The sequence below is a fragment of the Myripristis murdjan genome, chromosome 10 (assembly GCF_902150065.1).
Source record: "Myripristis murdjan chromosome 10, fMyrMur1.1, whole genome shotgun sequence".
Taxonomy (NCBI): Eukaryota; Metazoa; Chordata; class Actinopteri; order Holocentriformes; family Holocentridae; genus Myripristis; species Myripristis murdjan.
The window spans coordinates 14,301,017-14,326,131 of record NC_043989.1 but is presented as its reverse complement, the minus strand read 5'-3'; the positions used below and the strand labels follow the sequence as shown (position 1 = coordinate 14,326,131).

Here is a 25,115-nt window from a genome sequence, read left to right as displayed (position 1 = left end):
TGAAGCAACACTTTAAAAGTCAAGCTTATATTTCATAATACAATCCCACGATTTTTTGCCAGATGTTATGTAAAACATACGGAAACACAACTATCTATTTTGTTCTTTTTAAAGCATTACAAACATCTCCCCTGTCACAAACTAGAAGGACTTGGTTTTAGACACAATGCTATCTTCCTGTTTGTGTTGAATGGTAACAGCTGACCTTTTAAAGTACTGTTAGCATGTCAGCAGAGAATAGTCCCACATTATATCTAATAAGATCATTTCAAGGTTTTAGTTTTTTCTTTCCTTCTATTTTTCTTAACTGAACATTTGAAATGCTTCTGAAAGAATCAGATCAAATGTTAAAGCTGAGGAAGAGAGGAAAAACAATGGCCTTTCAAAAGCAGAGGAAAAACTATTGCAGTGACTTCCATTGAGGTGTATGTTACCTGCAAACAGCATAATCAGGCCTGCTGACTTTGCTTACAGTAGCAAGTGGAAGAGACATAATAAATATTTAGTAACATACTTTCTCTCTCTTCCAGTGATGATTTCCATTTTATATAAATGAATACAAACTTAAGGCATGGGCATTACGGTAGTTTAAGTCACAAGCTGTCTCTGCAGTCTGTCTCCATCAGCAAACGCCTTAACCCTCTCCTTAGTATCCTTGCAGGTATGAAAACGCACAATGTAGACCAGATATGCATTCAGTAAAATAATTTGTTGGAAAAATAAGCCAATGTTTGCTTGATTAGAATGCAAACATACATTATATATGTAGTTTGTGCATGACATAAGGTGCATAAGCACACCATAAGGTGTTTGATTTCATTTCAGTGAGGCTTTTTTCCTGTAACGTCCTGTATTCTTGCCTGCTGTTTTCTTTCCAGTGTTAAAAGCCTTCACGGCAAAATGCTGCAACTAGATCATTAACCAAAACCAGAGACTTTGATCACATTACACTCATTCTGATCTCCCTTTAGTAGTTCCTGACTCATGCCAGATCTGATTCTAAGGTACTCCGGTCGTTACATGTGCTCGCATCATATTTACCTCACACCATCCATCATTCCTAATGTACACCCTTGTAACTTCCAATTACTGGTTGGCGTACTGTTCCATAAATAAAAAAAAAAAAAAAAAAAAATCCCCCTTACACAGGTTTTGCCCCATTCTGTGGGCAAAACCTATTTATTTTTTATTGTAAAGTGCCCAGTTCAACATAGTCTCTTTTCCTACCATAGCTTTGACAACATCAACACGAGATGCTTTCACACCTAACAGTCCGTTTCCTTCGTCCAATTCCCATGCAAAGTTGTTATTTTGTTGCCTGTTTTTAATAGGTCAGGTTAGTATTCACATGGCACTCTGTTAATCATACCAAAATTTCCAGAAAAATGCCATGTGGTTAAGTAGGTCCTCCACCTATTAGACAGAATCTTAACTAGGAAAATTCCATTCCAGTGTATTGCAACAACCAATCAATAACAGAACAATGGATCAACAATGTATGGCCATCGCAATCTTGTTTTTTATTACGATGCTTTGATGTTTTTAGCATGTAAAAACAGCTGTTCAATATGAGGAATATGAGTTCCTGTTGAGACAAGAACAATGCACCAGAGCAGAAGGCAGGCCCTAATGAGTGTCTACAATGTGTACACCTCTTACTAAACACACAGAGGACAAGTGAGGGATGTGTTTGATGATTAGGTGTGTATATGGTATTTTCATATGGGCTATATGCCTCCACATTCATCTGTATATATGCTGTTATGCATATATATGTTAACATGTTATAGTTCACTTCCTGTAGTTTAGGTTGGATTGCTTTCTCACTTGAAACAAAACCTACTGTGGTTCACTTGGACCTGAGCGAGTCCGGACTTTTCTGGTGGACCTCACTTCACTTGTTTGGTCTGGGAGTTCGAATGCAAGAAAAGAAACCACGGTCCAATTGAAACAAACCAAACAGTGTGAAAGCCCCCATAGATGATGTGATATATGATATATGATGTGTGTGGGTTATGCTTTGCATGGCTCTGTGTGTGCCTGTGGCTGCCTGCTCTTGATAACTTCCTTTCAGACACCAGTTTGATTCGTTGTTTCTATCTGGCAGTGGACACGGGTGCTGCCCTGGCTCCTGTGGACATTGGCACCAGATCTTTCCTCCACATCAAGGTTCTCTGTCTCTCTTTTTTTTTTTTTTTACCTCATTGTTATTATCCATGTTAATGTGCATGTTCCTGTTTTGCACATATTTCATACTATGCCATCCTGGTAACGGGTCCCACCTAAGGTTTCTCCCAAGTTTTTTTTTCTTTTTTTTGGACTGTTTCCTTGTTTATACTCAGTGGTGGTGCCTGGTCTGTAGGCCTGTTATGCCACTCCAAAATAAGATATATGGGTCTTGTGGTTCCTTTCATTTCCTTATGTTGTGCTTGAATTATGTGCAATCTTGTTACAACATTTTATTTTGTGATTCATTATTTATTAGTTACATCTCGGTGTAATCATTCTTTGAGACATGTATGTAATGAGTGTATAAATAAATGACCTTTACTTGACTTGAGGTGCTATTTCACATTTGATGTGCCCCAATCTGCAGTTATTCATAGTAATTATTTTATTCTTTTTTCCCCATTAGTTTTACTGAGAAAAACAAAAGAGAAATGTCTGGAATGCAAAAATGCCCTTGTTAAACTATGGGCAGAAAACAGATGTGCCATATCTTGCACACACCAAGGATATGATAGTGGCTTAGCTGATTTTCATTTTGAAGGAATTTGCCAACAAGCAAGAAGTGATGAGAAAGCTACAGCATTTCACTCAGCCGCAGCACAAGTCCATCAAGGGGTACCCCCAAAAACTGAAAGCGAACGATCTGGATTTGAGTCCTTGTAAGAAATGTGCAAAAATGTTTCAGAGATGGCAGACCAGAATTGGGCCAATGCTTACTTTGAGCAAAACATATAACAAAGACTGGCCTGAGCCTAGTGGCAATGAGAACAAGTTGGGTCTATTCCTGTAAACAACTTAACAAGGCTACTCTTGGAATAAAACAGCCTATGGAAAACTTTAGTGTCCTGCAACGCAAATGTAAGCCAAATGTGTATGTTTAATTACAAATCACCGAACAATGTTTGAGAGTTCAAAGAGTCTTCCAGAACTCCATTACATGGGAAATACCACCACTTGAATTGTGCTGTGCCAGACTGCAATCCAACCACCCTATGGCAAAAGCAATAAAAGATTTTTGACTTGTGAATTTGCAGATTTACAAAATGCAACTGTACTGCCTTAAGATATATTAAATATATTCAAAAATTCAATGACACAATTGTTTTGAACACACTTGAGTCCTTTTATCAAACCACAATCAAAATCTGTATGAATTAATGAAAGTTAAAAAAGCCACATGCATGGAGGATAATCTGGTTTTTGTTTTAAATGAGTCCTAAACAGAGACCAAATTCTTGGTGAGTCATTTACAGTGGGACTGTTCTGTTCTATGTTTTTTCATCCAGTCGCACCAGGGCATAAAGTTTGGAGACTAGAGACTTGGGGCCACGGATCATCTACTTCATATCCACCCACAAATACACCACCCTGACAAAAGATTAAAACCAATGAAGGTTAAAATGATTCTGGGATAAACATGGGAGCAAAAATCAGAATTTGTTTTATGAGTAAGTGAAATGGGGAAGACGGCCACCTGAATAAATATTGCTCTGCACTCTGCAAAACTGGATTCAAGTTGCTCTTGAACAGAGCCCTAATCCTACAGCACATGACACTATCACACCAAATATGAGAGATTAAAGCTCATTTGCTGTAACTGTTCACTGGATGGTTTTGAGGCCCAATATTCTCCCAAAACCAGCTATGATCTCAAATAGTCTTGGGATTGACATACTTGATTTAGACTTGAGCTGCAACAATAAATCAAATTATAGATAGACAGGTATACTTTATTGATGCCAAACTGGGAAATTCACAAGAGTGAATGCAAATTATCGATCAGTTGCCGACTGTCAACTTAATTGCCAACTATTTAGATCATTTTTGAGTCATTTTTTAAGAAGAAAATTTCTAAATTCTCTAATTTCAGTTTCTCAAATGTGAATATCTTCTGGTTTCTTTACTCCTCTATGACAGGAAAAGTAATATTGAGACAAAACAAGACATTTGAGGACATCACCTTGGGCTGTGGGAAATTGAGATCAACATTTTCCACATTTTCTGACATGTTCAGACTAAAAAATAAACTGATTAATCAAGAAAATGATCGAGAGATTATCAGCTGTTCTAATTCAGGCACATAGAAAACAAAGTCATCAGCATATAATTAGTCTTTTTATGCCTGATACACTGATATCCTTACAATAAAACTGTTCAATAGTATTATTAAAGTGGAGGGCAGATAGCAGTCTAGTCTAATTCCTATAGAAGGAATAACATTTTTTACTTTGACAAAGTTTTCTCATCATGCTCATAATAACCTTGACTTCAAGTAAAGCTCCTCTGCCAGTGCAGTGGAGAAGATAATCAAATTCTGTTTGTAATGCTATTCACTCTCTGTAGAGGTCAGTAGAGGTCACCTCAGAATGTTTTTTCTCTTTTGAAATAATAGAAGAAATTAATTTGTTTAGCCTCTTTGGTTTCCTTTTTTCGCTTGCAAGCATTATAAGAACTATCTGACAAAAACTGTAATGATGGGATATTTTGTTTGCTGAGGAGGAAATATGGTTCACACTCAAAAAGCAATGTTCAGAGTCATTTCATTTCAGAGATTTCTGTTTAACAACACTTCTGGATTTTTCAAGCTGTTGATTTCCTTTTTTTCTACGTACCAAAATTGGGGGAATAAATGTTATCATGCATTAAATAACGTTGACCTCAGGCATAAAAAGACATTAATGACAGAGATCTCAGAGGGGAGACGGGATTCAAATTTGTACTGAGGATCCCAATAACCTATCAGTCAAGCATCCTAATATAACATAGTACATATTGGGTTGATATTTGAGTCAAGAAGTAAATCACTCCAAACTCATATTTCTTATAAATCAAACATCAACTCAGTTGTGCAAGTTATGTGACTGTCAGTCACGACAACACCATAAGAATCATTACATGAAACTGACAGAAATACACCAGAGTTGACTCAGGGTCGGTGCCTCAATACAGTGATTAGACAATTTGTGCACTCCTGCACTCAACTTTTTTTCACCCTAGGATGACGAAGTCACATAGTGAGTGGTCATTTTGGCTTATTGTTTAAGGTTTGGATTAGACATAAATTGGTTATGGTTTAGATTCGGGAAAGGCTGTAGAGAATGAATGCAAGTTGTTTGTTCCATTGCCATCGTAGGACAGGAAATCTTGTATCCTCCCCAATTCTCTGATAAATTAATCCAATTAATTGTACTGTTAATGTAATATTTTTCCATTCCCTACTGCAGTATATTCCCGGGGCATTTTTAAGAGAAAGTGACTTGTGTTACTGTCATACTGCAGTGCCCCATAACTATCTTAAATGAATAAATAAATAAGAAACATGATTGCTTGATTTTAGGAATCTCAAGTCCACTCGGGGGTTTCCGATGGATGATTCAACTTTCAGGGAGCAGCCCTACACCAAAGCATGGATGAATACATCAGCAGCAAGCAGAAATGTGCCAAGCTGTCGTCTGCCAACTGAAACATTGGTCTGCTGCCTGCTGACCATTAACTAAGTACAAACTTTGATAACATAGCATAATCCAGCATGTAATCTGGCCAGTCTTCATTTTACCCATTTAATCCAAATGCCATGCTTAGTCATACAAAAGTTCAGTAAAATGAAAATGGGGTATGAGTTCATTCAAGTAGGGTTGCAGAGGAGGGACTGAGACTAATTTGTTTAGCATGTGTATTTTGTGCTGGACACAGAACAGGTGAACAGGAAAGGTCAAGATGTTTAGAACTGCTGTGTCTGTTTTTATGTATATCTATTTATCTATCTTATAAAATATAAGATGCAATATATCTATTTATAGTTAGTAGATAGATAGATAGATAGATAGACAGATAGATAGACAGACAGATAGATAGACAGACAGACAGATAGATAGATAGATAGATAGATAGATAGATAGATGAGTTAGAGACTCAGAGACTCAATGTCTTTATAAAACAGTGCAGACATATTAACAAAAATATACAGACACACAGGGGGAAACAGAAAATAATAACTCCATAAAAGCCACTGCAGAGCTGAGATGTACCATCAACAGTGTAATAAAATGTATGATATTAAGCTGGGATTGCTTGTATTGTTTATGTCCCTGACAGGGTGAGGGCATGCTCTCTCTGTATCTCACTCTGCCTCACTCTGTCCTCTCTCTGTCTCTGCGTTTGGGATGCATGTCTATTTTTCCTTGGCACACCAAGCTCAATGGGTAGCTGCAGTACATCCCTTCTAAGAGGAAATAATGACTGATAATAAACCAAAGGGCCTGTTAAAGGATCAGCTGTGGTCTGTGTACATACAACAGCCATATGTCTGGATAATGCTGGCTGCCCTCTCATCTTGTCATCTCACTAGGGAGAAGGAGGGAGGGGGTCCATTACAGTCACACATATGCTGCCTCTATATATAGGTATATTGTTCACATATTAAACAGTTGCAAAGACTAAGTACTGCTAGTTAAAACTCAACTAGCACAATAATTCTGAGAGTACATTGAGTAAAGTTTGGAACATAGGACTGTTAACAATTGTAAGAGATTATAGAAATCGAGATCAGCGCAAACAGGACGACTGCTTCTTAAAAAACTGTCTTGCAACTGAGGGCTGCAAACAGAAGGTGCAGAGGCAAAAAAGGAGGCTTGCATTCAAAAGAACTCTAGCTGAATCATGACACACCCAATCCTGTCATTAGAAGCTAGACAAAACAAACAGCAAGACAATGCACTTGTTAAATATTAGACCAAATTAATAGCAATAATCAGAGATACACATTTGTTAATAGACAGAGAAGCAGGAGGAAAAATATCACAAGTCAAACCAGTAAGATGTATTATATCTAAAGAGCAGCAAATAATTTGAATGTCATTGTTATTATTGACATTATTTTATTGTCATTAACTATGCTCAGCACATTGGCTACTGCCAATAAAGCTCAGCTTTCATTAGCTACCACCTCTTTCTATTCTCAGATTGTGTCTCTGCCCATTGCACACTTAAGAGTCTCCATAAATATATTTGAACCAGAAAAATTAGCCATGAAAAATGTTTGAGATAATCATGTCTGTTTCAGCTCGTCTACAGCTGGGTTAGGTGGCATTAGTGTGCCTTATTTGTGTAAAGCACTGCATGTGCATGTCGTCATAAAATGGCAGAGAAAAGCCACACTAATTACACTGAAGCACAGGTCTGAAGTTCTTTGCTGCTGCGGCATCCTCTCTGAATGCTGTTCTACACCCAAAAACGAAGCCTTTGATTTGTACTATGTATGAAGAAGAAAGAGCGGAGGAGGAGAAGGGGAGGGGGCGGGGGGTGGATGAGAGAAATGAAGAACACTGAAAAACAAAAAAAAAACAAAAAAAAAACAAAAATAAGAGGCCAGACCAAATGGCTGAAGGGCTGCTTGGATAATGCATTAGACAGAGATGGCACTCAGAGCAGCTACACATGGTAAGAAATGCACTGCTTCACCAAATGTCCTCCCCCCCACACACATTTTTCCGGAAAATGGAAGAAGGAAAAACAAAAAAGTGCCTTTTCACATTCACTATTCTATACAATTTATCTAAAAAATAGACACTAGGTCCCTAATTGGAGCTAAGACAATGTCCCATGATGTTTGACATGATTTTCAACAACTACTAACCAGCCGATATTGTAATGAATGAAAAACATGACACTCCATACCGTGAGTGCTATTCGAAATCCATGGAGCCCAATCTATGCCACATATACATGCAGCAGAAGCGAGTAGAGCATAAAGCCTGCAGTCTGAAATCACAAAAATAACAGTAGATATAACGGTTGAATAAACGCGTAAGCACTGTTGAAAGCAACTACACACCCCCACAAAAACAGAGGGGAATCAGAAGGCTTAGGGATTGACTGTTCACCGATATTGATTTTGATACACACATATTCCATGGCAGCATGTGGGTGATGTAGTGCGGCTTGCCGAGGATGCTAGCGCATCCTTGCTAAAACAAGCTTAGCCTGGCAGGGGGAATAGGGCACAGGATAACAGGAGATGGCTCAAAGAAAAGAAATGTACTGTACAGCTCTGTTGCCTTTCTGTACATATTGTCCATTACACAGTACCAACTGAGTATTTAATTAATGACAATAGCAGTGTGACATTTCAGTTCCATCACATCGCGCCACCTCCCCATCAAAGGCCTTGTCCCCTTCCTTTTGCTCCCTAACAAAAAAAGCCGATGCTTCCATCGCTGAATCAGGAGTCCACCCTGCCTTGCACAGCACAGTTGCATTTCTAGGCCAGTCACTACTGTGATCTGCAAAAAAAAAAAAAACCTAAATAAAACAAAGCAGGCAAGTAAACAAACAAACAGCCATCTCCTCTCCTCTCTTCTCTTCTCTTCTCCCCTGGCTGGCAGTGAAAGCCAGAGAAGAGGGGAGCAGGCAAGCTGATAGGGGGCTGAGCCCTGGCAGGGCCTCTGACAATGACCATATGGATCACAGGGGCATGGCAGCAACTGCTTCCAGCAACACACACCTCTACACACAGGATCTGCTGCTTCAGGCCAATGCACCTGTAAAACCATACAACAACCAACACATACATCACATCACTGTACTAAAAATGTAGTCAGAATTTATGGCCACTTGAGTTATAACAAGCAATACACCTGATGTGCATGACTGCACTGGCAAGGGGCACAGGATATTTCCGTGAATACTGCATTCTGCAGAAGACCTCCATGTTGAAACAATAAGAGTGGACGCAAAGGTCTGCAAATGCAGTGAAAAAATAAAAACAACAACAATCCAACGAAGTGGAGGCTTTTAAGGAAAGTGTAGGAGGTGGGATTCAACACAACTCAAGTCCTGGGTCACAGCTACAGTGGCCATCACAGATCAAGCTGTACAGCTCCCCTAATGGTGGCTCAGCTGTCAGATTCTCCTCGGCACGCTGACGTCAAAGTCTGACCGGCCTTTTCTCAAGCTCTGAGTCCATGCCCCCTCTTATGGTGTATAAAAAGCTAACTTTTGTAAAAGTGCACATAAATATTGTAGTGTACCTTGTCTCCCTTGTTTCATAGTGCATTTGCAGCAATTCACTGTCTTCTCCCTTCCTAAAAAATCTTATGGGCAGACTTTATTTTGGGGTAAAAGTCTATATCAGGGATGGGTGTGTGTTTATATGTGTGTGTGTGTGTGTGTGTGTGTGTGTGTGTGTGTGTGTGAGACAGAGAGAGAGAGAGGGAGAATGTGATAGAAGGAGACAGACAGGGGTACATATGGGGTGAGTTTTGTACCACCAGACAGCATTATATGACTGCTGTATTGTGACAGTTCTGTGCGATCAGTGAAATTGTATGTCAGTAATCAGGAGCTGTATGCACAAAGCATTTTATCTTATCAGTAAGAGTCCTCCTAAACAGCATTAAGTTCTCTCTTAAAACCAATTCACAACACTGCTAGCACCAACTTTTCCTTAGGAATTGGGAAAACTGGTAAACGAACTTCCTTATTATGCCCACTGCGAATGGCTGATAGGGGATGGATATCTTTCGTTGAACTAATCATGGAAATAATATAGAGGATATGTATGCATATGACGTAATCTATACATGCACTATGCATTGGGACAGGTGTGTGTGCAGCAGCGGGGCAGGGAGGCATGGCAGCCTGCAGAGGGAACAGAGTTTTATGACCATAGAGACTGGTAAGCAATATCAGTAATAATAACAGCTTTTTTCATCTCAGCAATTTGAACCTATAGTGGCAGAAATCAAAGTATTGGAAAGTATGGAAAACACAACTGCATGCCATCCCTTAATCTTAGTGACTTATGAGTTTAGGAGCTGTTTTTAGTGCTGAAACGCTTTGTAAAATACTCTTATCCGAAAGATGTAGGAGTCACATCTATGATTTCAGCCAGTTAGAAGCTACTTTTAGCTTTAAGATGTTTTGCGGCCCTGATCTGAAGTTTTTAAAAATCAACTTGCACTTGTTCAGTTCACATATTTCACTATTTAGTTTTGATTTTATTGGGACAGTTTCAAAATTACTTTTACATATGGAACAAATTTGCAAACTCTGCTCAAGCTTTCAGAAGCCACAAATCCAACTCTTGAAACATCCAGGTATGTAGGAACAGCAGAAGCTTGCAGATATAATCACACATAATATGAAAGTCCTGAGAAGCAATAAAAATTTAAAAAACAAAAACAAAAACTAAACAGCATGTCATCTACTTTCTCTGTTATGTTTATGTAAATATACTGACTGACCAACAGGTGACCCCCCCAAACCTTATGCCCCAAGGATCAAAATTTTCTAGTTAAATTTATTCAATTACAATTAATTTAATCTATAAATTAAATTTAGATGCAAATGGCATTCAATTTCACTGGTCACTTACAATCTCAAACACATAATTCACAGTCAGTCATCCGCAGGCACAAACCTAACCCCATAGATGAACAGCTGTGGATAAAAAGTGTTGGATGGTCTTCTGGCGTCCTTGTGCAATGACAATTGAAAAACTCCAAGTGGCCATAAGGGTGCAACTGCTGACAGGCAATAAGACAACATAGCAATTACTTCCACTGGAGAAAGACTAGTGAGTCTTCGTACCAGCAGATCATCACAGCTAATAAGATTATGGTGTAACTGCACTGAACTGGGCTTTTATTGCCTGGATCTCTTCTTTCAGGACAGGAAATAGCAGGCATGAAAGATCACATATGAGTAAAGGTTGCAGACCTCGTGTCAGAGAATCCACTGCCCTGCTGTATCAGTTTTATATTCTTACTAAAACTGCTTGATTGTAAGGTTTGAATGTGGTAACAGTTATTACCAAACTTGCAAAGCGAGCAAAAACAAAAATTTTCATAATGTTACAAAGTGGGTCTAAGCACAAGAAATGTTTTATGCTCCACTAAAGGCCATTTTATACTTGTGCAATGAAATGCCTCCAAAGCTGTTGGTATCTGTGGCTCCTACACAGCCTGCTGACATAGCCTACATGCACCTCTCCAATTTAGCTGCAAATTTAGCTGCATGTAGGGCGGCACAACATCGCAAGTGCGCTGTTTGGTCTGTCAGATCGCTGCTCTTCCTGGTTTTGCGGCTTATTTCCATTACATAGAAAAGACGACATGGAGCCAGTTGAAGAGATTCAAGGTTTACAAATATGTTCTGATGTTCATTTGCACATCTCATATCCAAATTATACAGACTGCAAGATGTCGCTAAATTCAATCAATCACTTTGGGCACTACAACTGTCTGAGATTGGACTCTCCGATGCAGAACTAAAAGTGCTCAAACCGGGCCATGCCATAGCTAGGCCATTATGGCATAGCTACAGCGACACTTCAATGGAGAAGTGAAAGTTAGAAATAAAAAGCTCTTTAAAATACAACTGTTTTAGCCTACATCAAAAAATGGGGCAGCAACGGAGAGGAGTGCCCGTCTCCTTCTCATTCAGACCCTATAGATTCACCCCGTTTTCCAAAGTGAAACTCTGGTGATGGGTAGGTAGACACAGGAAGTGACAAATCAAAACCTAAAAGCAAAATAAGCACACGCAGTTGTTCCATCCATTGTAAACCGGACTCACCGACATTATATCCGTTTCCTCTCTCATCTCTTTGAGATCCTTTCACATAAACCAATCACAGTCTGCCCAGGTCTGTAAACGCAAAGGTGGTGTGTGCAGTTTACTGACATTATGTCACTTGTGTGTTGTGAACTTCAGGTGTTTCTGATAGTTACCTCTCGCTGTCATCTGGAGCTGTAAATGTGTGAAGTAGCAAACACCTATAGGACAACTGTAATAATACACAAAGTTAAGCATATTTCTATAAGGAAAAGCACCAACAAAAAAAAAGCACCCAAAAAAAAACCCCATACTAATCCTGATATATAGCACTCGGCAACTAATGCTTTTTGTGAGTCAGCAGTGAATTGTGATATGTAACTGATATTTTAATTATTATACTAGCTTTTACATGTACACCAACATTGATTAATGAAGAAAATGCATACATACTGGGCCTAAGAAAGGCAGTGTTTGCCTAGACATTTATATTTCTTTGCATGTTTGTTCCCCAAATTACTGAGAAAAGCACAGTGTTAAGGATGATATCATTTCTAGAGGTCCAGGCTGCATGGCCTTGTGATTTCAGAAGTAGCAACAAGCCAAGAGAGATGAAGGCTTGATCCTCTTGAGAAAAAAAACCCCAACACTTTCTAGTCTGGGTCTGGCCCACCAGGACACTCGACAAATGTGACACTAAACCTCCTCTTATAGGATATAGGAGTCAAAGGGTCCCGCCTGCTGAGCTGAGCATCTTTCATGACATCTGACGCTACATCCAACAATTAATCAACTGTTTTTTTTCTCCATTCCTAATTCCTATGTAAATAGGGCAATGATCTTGCTGAGCCTGTTAGATTATTGGATCATTATGGAAACCTCCTTGTCCTCCCATCTCCATCCACTTCCTCCCTTCTTCCCCTCTAATTTGCGCAAATCACACCGGCAACCCCAAGCTACAGATCTGCTGACTTGCAATGGACATATTCTTCCTATCAAAGAAAAGAAAATCAGCCAATGAGAGTGCTGACATGTAATGTTATATACAATATATATGCAAATTACCTTATCTTGCTCGCCAGAGCATTTCAAAAAACCAACAACCAAGAATTAGTTATCTGTAGCAATGGCCTGAACAAATGGACAGACACTGCACCTGCATGTGCGATGAAAGTATCATCCATCTTGCCCACATCGCTCACATCAGATCTCTACAGAAAATGCAGGGAAATGCTGATTGCACGTCCCCCAGTTTAAGGTGTCATGCAGATCTCATGCGTCTTGCTTTCTTTTGAGATGAGCTCATGGATGAATCTCTCTTGATTTGATGAGAATATTCCAGGTTTCAGATGGAGCCTTTCATGATCACAGTAGGGGATCCGGCTCAAGACATTTGGACAGAGAGCTTTTGTAAATCCCATCCTCTAATACTCCCTGGGTTGCTGTAAGAGGGGTGGCAAATCATATCTGACCAAAATCTCATCAGATACATGTACAAACCAGTGACACCAATGAACCAATGTAACTGTAAAAGAGATAACATATGCAGGCACACACACACAACTACACACACTCACACACAAGCATTTCCTGATCAAGGCCTAAAGGCTTTCAAGTAGTAATCACCTATGGGAGTGCTGAACATGGAATGCCCACCATGCCTGTGCATTACTATAAAAACCACCAAAGAGACCATATCCCCTAATAAACAATAGGTCTAAAATGGCATGGGGTTTAGAGAAGCGTTTTGGTAAGTTTAATATCTTGTTGGTAATAAATAAAGTAAAATCCAATTAATATTTAAAGCTAATCATAGCCACAGAGCTGGAGAGCACACAAAGACAGATTGGAGCCCGCGGGGGGAGAGGGAGCTTTTTGACTGAAGCCTCCCAATAGGCTGAGGTCTCTACTTTTCTCAGATGGAAATTCAAAAGCTCTTGTTTTAAAGAATGTTCTTATAATCCCAACCGAGTTCACATGTAATCATCCATAATTAACCTAGCAAGCCGTTGACAAAAGCCATACTATCTTTTTTTCATAAATATATGACATGGGGGGGCAAAAAACCGAGATGCAGCCAATGTGGCATCGTTATATCTAAGATGTCCAGTGATCAGAATCGTGACTATTTGTGGCTACAGGAACAATTTAGAAGGCTCAATGATCAAAGTACAATCAGCAATCTCAAATAATTTGGTTAATTAATGTAGTTTTTCATCATGCTAGTGTAAAAAAACAAATTCCTGTGAAAGCTCTGTCTAAAAGATAGCAGACATGTGTGGTTGGGCGTGTATGATCACTGCTGCTCATGTGAACGCCTGCCCTGCTCCCCGGCTTCTTGTGTGAGCTCTGTGTAGGTAATGGGGGAGGGGTACTATTCACATTCCCATCCTTGGATGAGCAATGGTGACTGAGGAGAGCCGGGAAGGTGGTGGAGGGATCTGAAGGGTGTGTGTGTGTGTGTGTGGGTGGGTGTGTGGCTGCTGATATGTTCATCCACAGCCGCGCAATAGCCACTGATATGAAGAGGGAGGACAGGAATGTGCAAACTGGCCCTATACAGGCCCTTTTAGGAGATGGAGGGACAGATGCTTGTCCACAGTGTCAGGGCCTCTCTTCCTCTCTCTCTGACAGCACCACCAACTGCCTCCTCTTACATAACCCCCTCCCCCTCTCCAGGCCTGCTGCCTCCCTTTATTGGCTTATTTCTCTCTTTTCCAACCTTAGCATTTTCACCCCTCTGACTGCTGCTTTTTTCCCGATCATCTCCGATTCCTTTTCTCTCTAATTTCTGCTCTTTTTTTATTGTGAAATTCATCCACCCTTCGTTGGTTAGAAGTAGATGCTCTTGGATTCAAGCCATGAATGCCAGGTTGGACATTTTCTCCACAGAGTTTCTGTGTATTGCATATAATATGCATGATACAGGAAGGGAGCAAACCGAGATGAGGATGCCTCAAATGGATCCTTCGAAAGGATAAGACCAGTAAGGTTTCTACGCTGAGTAATTTATTTATGAAGCGTTAGGTCTTCAATATTGTACTATCGCAGCAACAAACAACATGAGACCCTTACATAAATCACCATGCAGTCGACAAAAAAAAAAAAAATTGCATGAAAAATTAACCCTAATTTATGTTGAATATGGAGTATCATTTGCTTGAAATGAGTGTGAGGATATTTAGGTGGTACTGATGGAAGAAAAAATCAGGCACAATAAATGCTTACATAATCAAAACTGCTGTGAGCTTCTAAACGTGTGAGAAATGAAATGTGCCTTATTGGTCTGGGTGCAGCTGATAAGGGAGGGCTTTACAATAGATTTTCAATGCAACACGAGTCCAAAGAAAGTAGTGTGTTGTTCAATCTCTTTTGCCTTCTAACAGCTAAAACCTCTCCTTGGCTGTAGTGGAGGTAATCTGCTAATATCAGTCAGGTTGCGGCTCATATGTGGGCTCAGCTCAGGGGGATCTATTCCACATTGCCACTGAAATTTCAGCCTCCATTTTACCCCTGTGCCTCCTTTCACCTTTTTTCTCCTATTGCCCTGTGCTTGTTGATCATAACACGGTCATATATGGAGGAAGTATGCACAATACAGTACCTTCACTTGCCGCAAATGCTTGACTACATAGACACATACTCATGCAGCGCAAGAACCATTTCTTGAATTTCATGCTCACCAAGCTTCCCTTCCCCCACTCGAGCTCTCTCTCATGCACACACACATGCACCTTGCTTAATTACAGATTGTGCTGCTAAAGCTGCTCTGACCTTTTATCACATGGATTTTTTTTAGGTTTGAGGTAAATGAACTGAGATAAAAGATGCAAATTGGAGTGCATGTAAAGAAGCGCCTTGATACACAATGTACAGTATGAACAGCAGCATCGTTTGGACATGGCATGATGCTGATTCTCCTGTTTTTTTTTTTTTTTTTTAGACATCACAGTACATTGTGATTCTTCTAAGCAGAAATGTTTTGCTACAAAAAAAAAAAAAAAAAATGGAGGCCATGAATGGAACTGATTTAAGAGATCGGTCTCATCATTGCCTTCATCTACTTTCTGACCTGATGAGAGACAATCCTTCCATTAGCTGATCTTTGACAAATCTACTGATGTTAGACCAATGCCATCTGCAAATTTTGAGGAGAAATAGGTTTGGCTGTGGCGCAATGTGAGTCATTGTGCTGAGAAACAACTTAATATAATTGCAAACTGAGTCTTAGTGTTTCTTTCAGTGAATAAAAATGCACTACTCTTTTTAGCCTATGATAACTGCATCAGCGTTAAGCCTTTAATGTAATACACTTGGTGTGTTAAATCTATTAGCATTATTCATCTGCATCAAATCCAAACAGGGAAAACATCACTACTCTGTAATTAAGCTAGATCAGTCATGTTCTGTTCTCTTCACTCATCCTCTGCTTCCACAGACAAAAAATGAGACAAAAAATGAGAGTCTGAAACAGAGGGCTTGAGGTGAATACTAAATATGAATCCTCTTCCACAAACCAACAGCCTCAGCAATTCTCAAGTTGTTCATGATTGTACTACAGCAACACCAGTTACCAGTTTCCCTGCCCCTCTGCCAGACAATGAAGAAATCTACATTGCATGTGCTATCTAACTAATCGAGGAAGATGATGTTACCTGGTCATACCACTCCCGGTTGGTACAGGTGCACTCTGGCCACCATCCTCCTTGCCCACCAGAGTTGTTGCCGTTTACTTTGGGGCCGCCCTTGGATTGGCCCTTGGGGTTGGGGCCTCCAGGGCCCCCACCAGACATTATCTTGCCCTTACTTCTCCCCAAAGTGCCCCCTCCTCCTCCCATGCTTCCACCTCCCCCTGAGGCCGGAGGGGGTAAGGTCTGGCCTCCCCCATACCCAGGTGGGTATCCATAGGGTTCGGCTTGCCAGTCTCCTCCATATGATGGGGCGTCCATCCTGCGCAGGGCAGCCATACGGGTCACCTCATAACATTCTGGGCACTTGCAGCAGTGGTGGTGTTTGTGCATGCTGGCTGTGCTGGCTGGGCTGACGCTGAGCTGAGCGGCGTGGCACTCTGTCTCTGCTGCCTCCTCAGATCTCACACAGCACGCTGCGATCGGCTCACAGAGCGGTAGCGCCGATGGAAATAACACTAATCACAGGAATTTCTACAGATTTTCCCGTTTCATCAAATCCTGTTACTCTCCTCTTTATTCCTTGCGGATGAAAAAAGAAAAAAACTTGAGGGGCGGGAAGTAGCAACAGGAAAACAAAAATCAAAAACGGGCACGTAGTCTTCGTCCTCTTGACGTAGAAGATCAAAGGAAATATTCAAAATATTGTATATGACCACACAATCAGAGACCAGCCCCGATGGTAGAAATTTCCTCTTGCTTCTCTGGTTTCACAGTGATATGTATATAAATTCATAGATATATATATTCATTTGTTTATATATCATATATATTTACACACACAAATACATATAAAAATATTAATATAAACAGACAAGCACAAATACAGTTATGTACAGGGATAAATGTATGTATATATATATATTTATATATATATATAAATATCTATATGCGTGTGTACAAATATATATATAGATATACAAACAATATGTATAAATAAATGATATCCTCAGATGAAAATCTTCTTCTGTGTTGTCTTGGTATTTTCCCTTTCTGTCAAAATCTCTTCCTCACGTTTTTCCTCCTGCGTTGAGAAGCGTTTTCTTTCTTTCTCTCTCTTTTCTCAGCCTGCAGAGAGGAGCTGAGCACTGGATTGCCTCTCAGCCTGCTTGCCCTAGATGTGGATTATTCAGAGGGATGTGAGCAAGCGAGAGGGAGATGGAGAGAGAGAGCGAGAGAGAGAGCGAGAGAGAGAGAGAGAGAGAGAGAGAGGCAGGGAGGGGGAGAGAGAGATACGTAGCAGCATCCCTCCAGCACCTCAGCCCTGACAGCCACAACCAATCAACTGGCAGCGCTGCCATCAGCAGCAGCAGCACCAACAGGACTGAGCGCTTCACTGGCTGCTCTTAAAGGGGCCGCACCACCTAAACCTCACTGCTCCCTGCCTTAGGTGAAAAGATACTGTTTCACAGATCAAGGGATGAGAAAAGGGCTGTATTTGTACATCTTCTCACTATAGAAAAAGTGTGGATGCTCACGTTGTGCTTTGCTAATCCCTACCTTCAACCAGGTTCCACTGGCAGCCAGTCTAATCCGTGTTTTACATCAGCCCAGTGCAGACAAAATCCAAGTTACAGTGAACACCCATGTCCCTCAGACTGGTCACTGCTCACCTCCACGGTCATCTATAGTTCAACTGTAGCATAACAGTTTCCTTGTGCTATAGACTGACAACCTGGGGCTCTGTGTCACAGCACACATCGGTAAATAATCTAACAATGGAGCAGGTGCAGCAGATGCAAATCCTTTTCCTCCTGGGCATCACTACACTTGCCTCTTAACAGTGGATGCTTTTGAATCACGCTGCATTACTTTACATCATTCTCACTCCCTCTTCCTTTTTTTAGTTGTACATTGCAGTCTTGCCCATGTACAGGATTGTGTCAAATGAAGCAACATAAGAGAACACTCCACTCCTAATGCCTCATTCAGGAACCATAGGGGAAATATTTTATGTTCACAATGATGACATCAACACATGTGTACGCAACCAACAAGATTACACGCTTGAGCTTTCGAGTGGGTGGAGGAAGAGATTGAGAGCGAGAATGTGTGAGAGAAAAAAGAGAGAAGGAGAGACTATAGATCTGGCTTTCATGTATCTGTGGCAGTTATATTTTCAGTAATGCGATAGGACTGCCTGTGAGCCATTTTGCATGCTTATGAATTTGAGGACTGATCAGTGCTGGATGTAAAATACACTGACACTAGGGGTGAAGGTTTGTTTTTTAGAGAACTGAGAGGGAGCGTTACAGTGTCGCCATTAAAGCCCTGCATATATGCATTATTAATGAAATGTGACGGGGAATGGAACTGGGTGTGTCTGTGTGGGGGAGAGACAGTATATTTGTACATAATCGGTGTGTTACTCAGACACTATTCAAGAACACACATTCGTGCACGTTTGCGTTTTGATCAGCACATCAAAGATCGCGCCTCTATGTTATGTGTTCACTAATGTTACCTTCTTGTTTAATTGAGCAAGATTTTAGGGTGAGTGCACGTTGCACTATGTCGCAGCCCTACCAGGAGGCACACACAGCGGGCTCAGCCCCATTTAATTACATGCAACGATAACTCACTTTATTATCATGATATTCTCTTGCTCTAACACATAGAGATTTGGAAAGCAGAGAGCAAAAAGACAGAAAAGTTTGGCATTTTAAAGAGAGACTGTAAACCTCTGAGAGCTTCAGATTCCATTGTAGGATGCAGTCACAAACCCTGCCAAAGCCAATCAGGGCTTTAAGGCGGGGCTTCAAGGCAGTGGCTTGAAAGGACGATGTAAGCATATCCATCACAGCACACATGACCGAGCACATGTTGCAACCATCCTCCTTGCCCTCACTCTGTCCCTCCTATAAACTGTCCACATCAAATTCAGTGCTATGCAGTCAGGGGGGTTTACAGTGAAAAATATGCAGTACTGCATAATAGAGAAAATGGAATGGTACCGGCAGGAGAGGTAGACTGAGAGAAGAGACTGCTTGCACTCCTGCACTGAATGAACATAGATATGTTATCCGTATGTGTGGGTGTGCACATATAAACACGTGTCTGCAATATGTAAGATACTATGTAAGTATATGTAGGCGTCTCTAGTACCACTGGGGAAAAGAATGCTCTTCCTTTAAATATTACATAATATGAAATGTAAGAAATGTTGGTAGGTCTCCACAGAGCCAATCATTTGCTGACCCTCTCTGTATAAGAGGAGTATAGAAACCAGGAACAGAAATACAGGAAACTAACATGGGCTGGTCCAACCAGAACTACACAAAGGGACAAAAAAGTCTGTGATATTAGTGTAGGACTGTTGTACATGTCTTGTAACCCAGTATACAGTTCAGCAAAAGCCCATTTTCATTCACCCTTTGAGACACACACATGCCACTGTGATAATGGCCACTGCTGAAACATGAAACCACATTACTCCAAATTACTTCAAATATATGGACTGTAAGAGAAAGAGCACATTTTCTATTTTGATCATACTGGAGTACTAAAATTTGATTATTCTTCCAAGCAAATGCAAGCTTGTGATTTGCTAGCCTGTGGCAGGTCATTTTAAATCCATGCAGCTAGAAAATTGTCCTCAGTACCACACATTTTGATGAGGGCAAGAAAAACTGTGTGTGCAACCAAATACATTTGCTAGCTAATGCCCCGAAATCCAAGTTGCAAACCAAACCATCAAGTATTTTTCTAAATGTACCTACAATTTTTTTTTAAATAGACCAATGTAATACAACAACAATAATCCATGGAGTAATATGTCTAATTTCAGTTTGGCCCCAACTGCAATTATAAATTTGGAGAATGCGAACAACATTTTTATGCACTCCAGAACATGATAAAAGGCTAGTTTTTTGTTACCTGTTCATGAGGTAAGAACACATGTAGTTGTTATTGTTACTCCATCATGCTAATATTCATATCATGGAACACACACAGTAAGAATATTCTTAAATTTTGGATGGGGAACTATGTCATCAAACAATACTGCACCACTACATAAATAATAAATGGAATACTAAAGAGACATTTACCTCACACACATCCCGCATGCGTGTATATACACATATACACGAGCGTTTTTGTGTACATATGTGTGAATGCATGTGTGCATGCCTGTGCTTCTTGGTAAATACTGTGTCCAATTAAATGGCTTAGATTAGAAAGATCTGGATCAGCGGCATAAGGTAATTCATCTTGTGAAATGAAATCGGTAACCTCTGACCCTTTGTTGACAAATGAAACAGAAGGACCTGTGATTTATGGCATAAACGAGGGAATTGTCCTGCGGTTTTGAGCAGGGCTGCTTCTCTGCATCCCACCTCGCAGCAGCAACACCCCCACCACTATCAGCCTAGTGTCAGCTTGCAAAGCCCCTATTACATAAACCCACCTGGACCACCACCCTCCAACACAAGCGCGTGCACACACACACACACACACACACACACACACACACACACGCACACACAACCATTATAAACATTACACCCCCCAACCATTAGACAGGCCGTGTATGAGCTTTTCAGCCATTTCTATGCATTTCTCCAAGAAGCAATGTGACTACTCCTTAGTCACCTGACAGGAAGCAGAACCATATAAGGCCAGACGGTAGTGAGGCAGTCTTAAAGAGGCAGTTCCACATTAACACATACTAAGTTGCAGCCTTAATTAACTCTCTCTCTCTCTCTCTCTCTGTCTCTCTCTCTCTCTGTGTGTGGTGGGGGTGGGTGATTAAGAAAGTAAGACTTACAAGTCTCTCTCAGGTATCATTACATCTTAGCAGCATCCACTTTTCTTCTTCACAAACGAAAACACTACAATGAAACTAATACCACTACTGACAATAGTACATTTTGTCATGAAGAATGAATTTAGGTGAATCTTTACACTTAATGGGGCCTGGAGACATTTTTTACCACTCGCCAAGCCATAGAGGCATCTGTAAAGACATATGTGTGTGAGTGTGTGTGGTACTGTGAGTGATTATGGCAAAGAGGGAGACCAGCAGACAGAGAGGGGAGCAGAACGGGGGAAATGATGAATAGTTAGAGGGAGAGGGAGAGCGAGAGAGAAAAATACATTAGCTTTGCACTAAAAGAGGAAGTAACCTGCCAAGGAGCCACCACTTTGCACTCCCAGAGATGCAGAGACAGAAGACAAAGGCTACACAGCTAAGACTCCTATTAATAGGCCCCAGTGGCAGAGAACAGCTGCTCCACCACATACCAAACACAGCACATCCAACTGATAGAATAATGAGAGAAGGAGGAAGAGAGAGAGGAAGAGAGAAAGAGTACACATGGAGGGAAAAACAGAAGAGAAATGGAGAAAATAGGGAGGGAGGGAGAGAGAAAAAGAAGAATAAATGCTTGTATGAAGAATGAGGAGAGAGGAGGACTGTATCAAAACTGTATGCCGTAGGAACCGTGTATGTAAATGCAGAGAGAGAGAGAGAGAGAGAGAGAGACAGGTCAGTGCAGAGAGAGAGTCGCTGTCAAAAACAGCCAGACAGTGGGAAACGGAAAGTGAGAGAGAGAGAGCTATAAAACGGGGGATGATAAGTATAGGTGACGAGACATGCTGGAAACATGGTAACAGGAAGGTGAGGCAGGTGAGAAAAACATGGGGAAGATGCTATACGTCCATGACAGATACCATAACCAAGGAGAGACAGCGCTAGGTGCCCTGTGTGTGGGTAGAAATGCGATGACTAGAGGGGGCATTACTGAAGCACGGTGGTGAACAGAAGGAGAGTAAAAATAGAGAGAAAAAATAGAGAGAGAGAGAGAGAGAGAGAGAGAGAGAGAGAGAGAGAAACACGGAGATAATAACAAAGTCTTTGCATTCATGTGTGTATGGGAATGCATAATAATCTCTGTGTAATTACCCATTTACCTCGCTACAGAGAGCAATGCATCTAAAATCACAGTCCTTGCTGAGTGTGCATCATCCATGGATTCACAAATGTGCTTGGTGCATGAGAGTGTACGGTGTAAAGACTGACAATTTAAAAAAAAAGGCTGAAATTAAAAGAGAAATGAAAAAGAAAGGATGAAAAAAACACAAAGAGGCGAGGAGAGAGAGATAGATAGATAGAGGGAGAGAGAGAGAGAGAGAGAGAGAGAGAGAGAGAGAGAGGGAGAGCGAGAGAGAACGAGTCAGAGCAGTCTGTAGGGATGCAGGCGGGGGAGGAATGTGGTTTCCATGGCAACCCGAGGAAGGCTGAGCTCTGGGTGTCCGTTCCAGCTCTGCACTGCACCGGCCCTCGCCTCTCAGCCGCCTTGCTCTCTCCAGCCTCCCCCACTATCTCTTTCTCTCTATTCCTCCCCCTCTCTCTCTTTCTCTCTCTGTCTTTCCCTCTCTCTCTCTCTCTCTCTCTCTCAGATGCTCCCTCCATCCCTCCCTCCCTCTCTCCGGTTCTCTGCGCCTCCTCCACTCCCCACCTCCTTCCTCCTTGCGAGAGAGGGAGTCGGTGCTCACACACATGCAGCTCCATATTATCCACACCAGCTCCTCTCTGAGAGCCGTGGAGTCAAACTGTACTGTCACCGTATTCTTATGCAGATATTACATTATCATACGAGCACAGTGATTCCATGCCGCTGCGCTTCCAGGCAACATCCCCCTCCCCTTTACCCGTCCAAGCCCCCGATCCTCACGCCCCCGCCCCTTGCACTAGTTCTGGGCTCAGCTGAAAAGCCAACGCCTGCAGGCATTGTGCTGCCATGTGCCGCTGGCCGTGTTGTAATGGGGAAAGCATGTGAACATGCCGCCTTCCACAACACCAAGGAGCAGGGCTTACCTCTGAGACCTGTCTTTATTAAACACTAGGCTTGTGCTTTTTGATCATACAACAGGTCACAACCTAATATGAACACATAATAACACAGAAAGTTTCAACATGGCTAAATGCATTAACTGACCTTTAGTGATCAGATTTGCAGTTGGGACAGAAGAAAACTGGTGATACAATATTGACAAAATTATTGTGTCACTCCTGACCAAATATTTTTACCAAGAACCATACGTCTAAGTCATGCATAACAGAGCCAAAATATCAGTGAGAGCCTTGAAATACTGACGAAAAAAAGACTTCAATAATTTAATTTATTAGTTAGTAAAAATATTATCATTGCTACAGACAGATTATTAGAAGCCAAGATGAAAATGATGTCATTAATGGAAGGGCAATGAGCTTTATCAAAAGTCAAAAACATCTCATGTATTCATCTCAAGTATTGCGAGTATAAGTAGGAGGCTTATTCAGTGCAGGTTATTCATTTGCCTGTGAGAATCTATATTATTTGCTTCTACATGCCGTACGTAGTCTCCTGGGGTCCACATAGGAAAAGCTGCAGTCTGTCTTTGATGGAAAACATTATTTTTGGTTCAGGAGAACCCAGAAGTACATTTTGCACTGACCTTGGGCATGTGAACATGGGAGCGAGTCACCAAGCCAGACACCCGCTCCACTTTGTGAGGACTCCTGCTGCTGGTCACTCGAACTCGAGATACCCCCTCCTCCTGGTCCTATGGGACAGAGCAGGTCAGACAGGTTAACAATCAGACATGAAGGAAAACATGTAAAATCAGAAAAAATGCCCTCAAGCAGTGAGCAGTGCATACTCATGAATATTAAAGATGCCATGCATCAAGCCATCTTTTCACAATTAAACAGGAGCTAGTGCCAGAAAACATACGAAACCATGGCTAATGTTCAGTTTTTGCACTGTGGTCGGAGCTGGAGAGTTTTGTAAAATGAAAAGGCAACAAAAACATGAGGACATCAGTCTGGGTAATGTCATTACCAGGATTTCAGGTCTTCATTATTGGACACAGAGTACTATTTGTTGTGGAAACAGTAACCGGAGGATAGGAGAAGAAATGGCAGAAGACCAGCACAGAACTGAAATGGACAGTTCACTGTGTCAGAGGCCTTATAGTATAGTCTAACATGCCAAACAGTGAAACACAGCCAGTACCAAATGACAGCAGATCAGCTAAAATAACTGAACTTCGTCACAGACAGATTTTCATACGACAGCAACTAAAAGCTCTCACTGAATGTAGACATGGGCTAGACATCCACGCATACCTGAGAGTTGTTGAGATCATTTCCACAGTTCAAAACACACAAACCCTTCACTGACAGCAGAGGGCAGGCTTCAGGGCAGGGCATCACTGATGCAACGTTGCAAAAATCCACCTTAGTGATTCTTCTAACAAGTGGTGTGTTCCCCCACAGCTAACACCTCCAAGTAACAATGAAAGCTGGTCTTGATCTCAAGTTGAGATGCAAAATGTGATGTTTATACAAATACACACACACCCTTAACCATGCAGGCTACCTGGTTTTGCCGCACCCACTAGCAAGAGAGCTAGAGGTAAAAATGTCAGCTTCAGTCATTGTGGGCTCTCGCACAAATAATCACAATTACATCAGTGAGAGTGTATTTTCGTCTCAATTATTGTTTACAGAGGTTTGGCCTTGTATGAATCTGACATGCTGTGTGTTATTCCAGAGATGATAAGTGAGTTTTGCTGTGAAGGCTCCATTCCCAAATGGGAATGCTGACAGGTAGGTCAACTGACGCTGCCAGGGCCAGGGCAGCCCCCATGCCCTCT

General features: G+C 41.2%; 1 protein-coding gene across 2 annotated transcripts in view; it reads right to left on the bottom strand.

Annotated features, from left to right (window-relative positions):
• dlg3 (discs, large homolog 3 (Drosophila)) overlaps window positions 1-25,115 on the bottom strand; it is an 80,908-nt gene that overhangs the window by 42,334 nt on the left and 13,459 nt on the right. The window contains exon 4 of one of the 2 annotated variants that reach the window (XM_030061712.1): window positions 23,913-24,020. In XM_030061712.1, the coding sequence (XP_029917572.1) occupies window positions 23,913-24,020 (108 nt within the window). Of the gene's footprint in view, window positions 1-16,439; window positions 17,285-23,912; window positions 24,021-25,115 lie in introns of those variants that run through there. The other variant, XM_030061713.1, reaches the window with a different exon arrangement.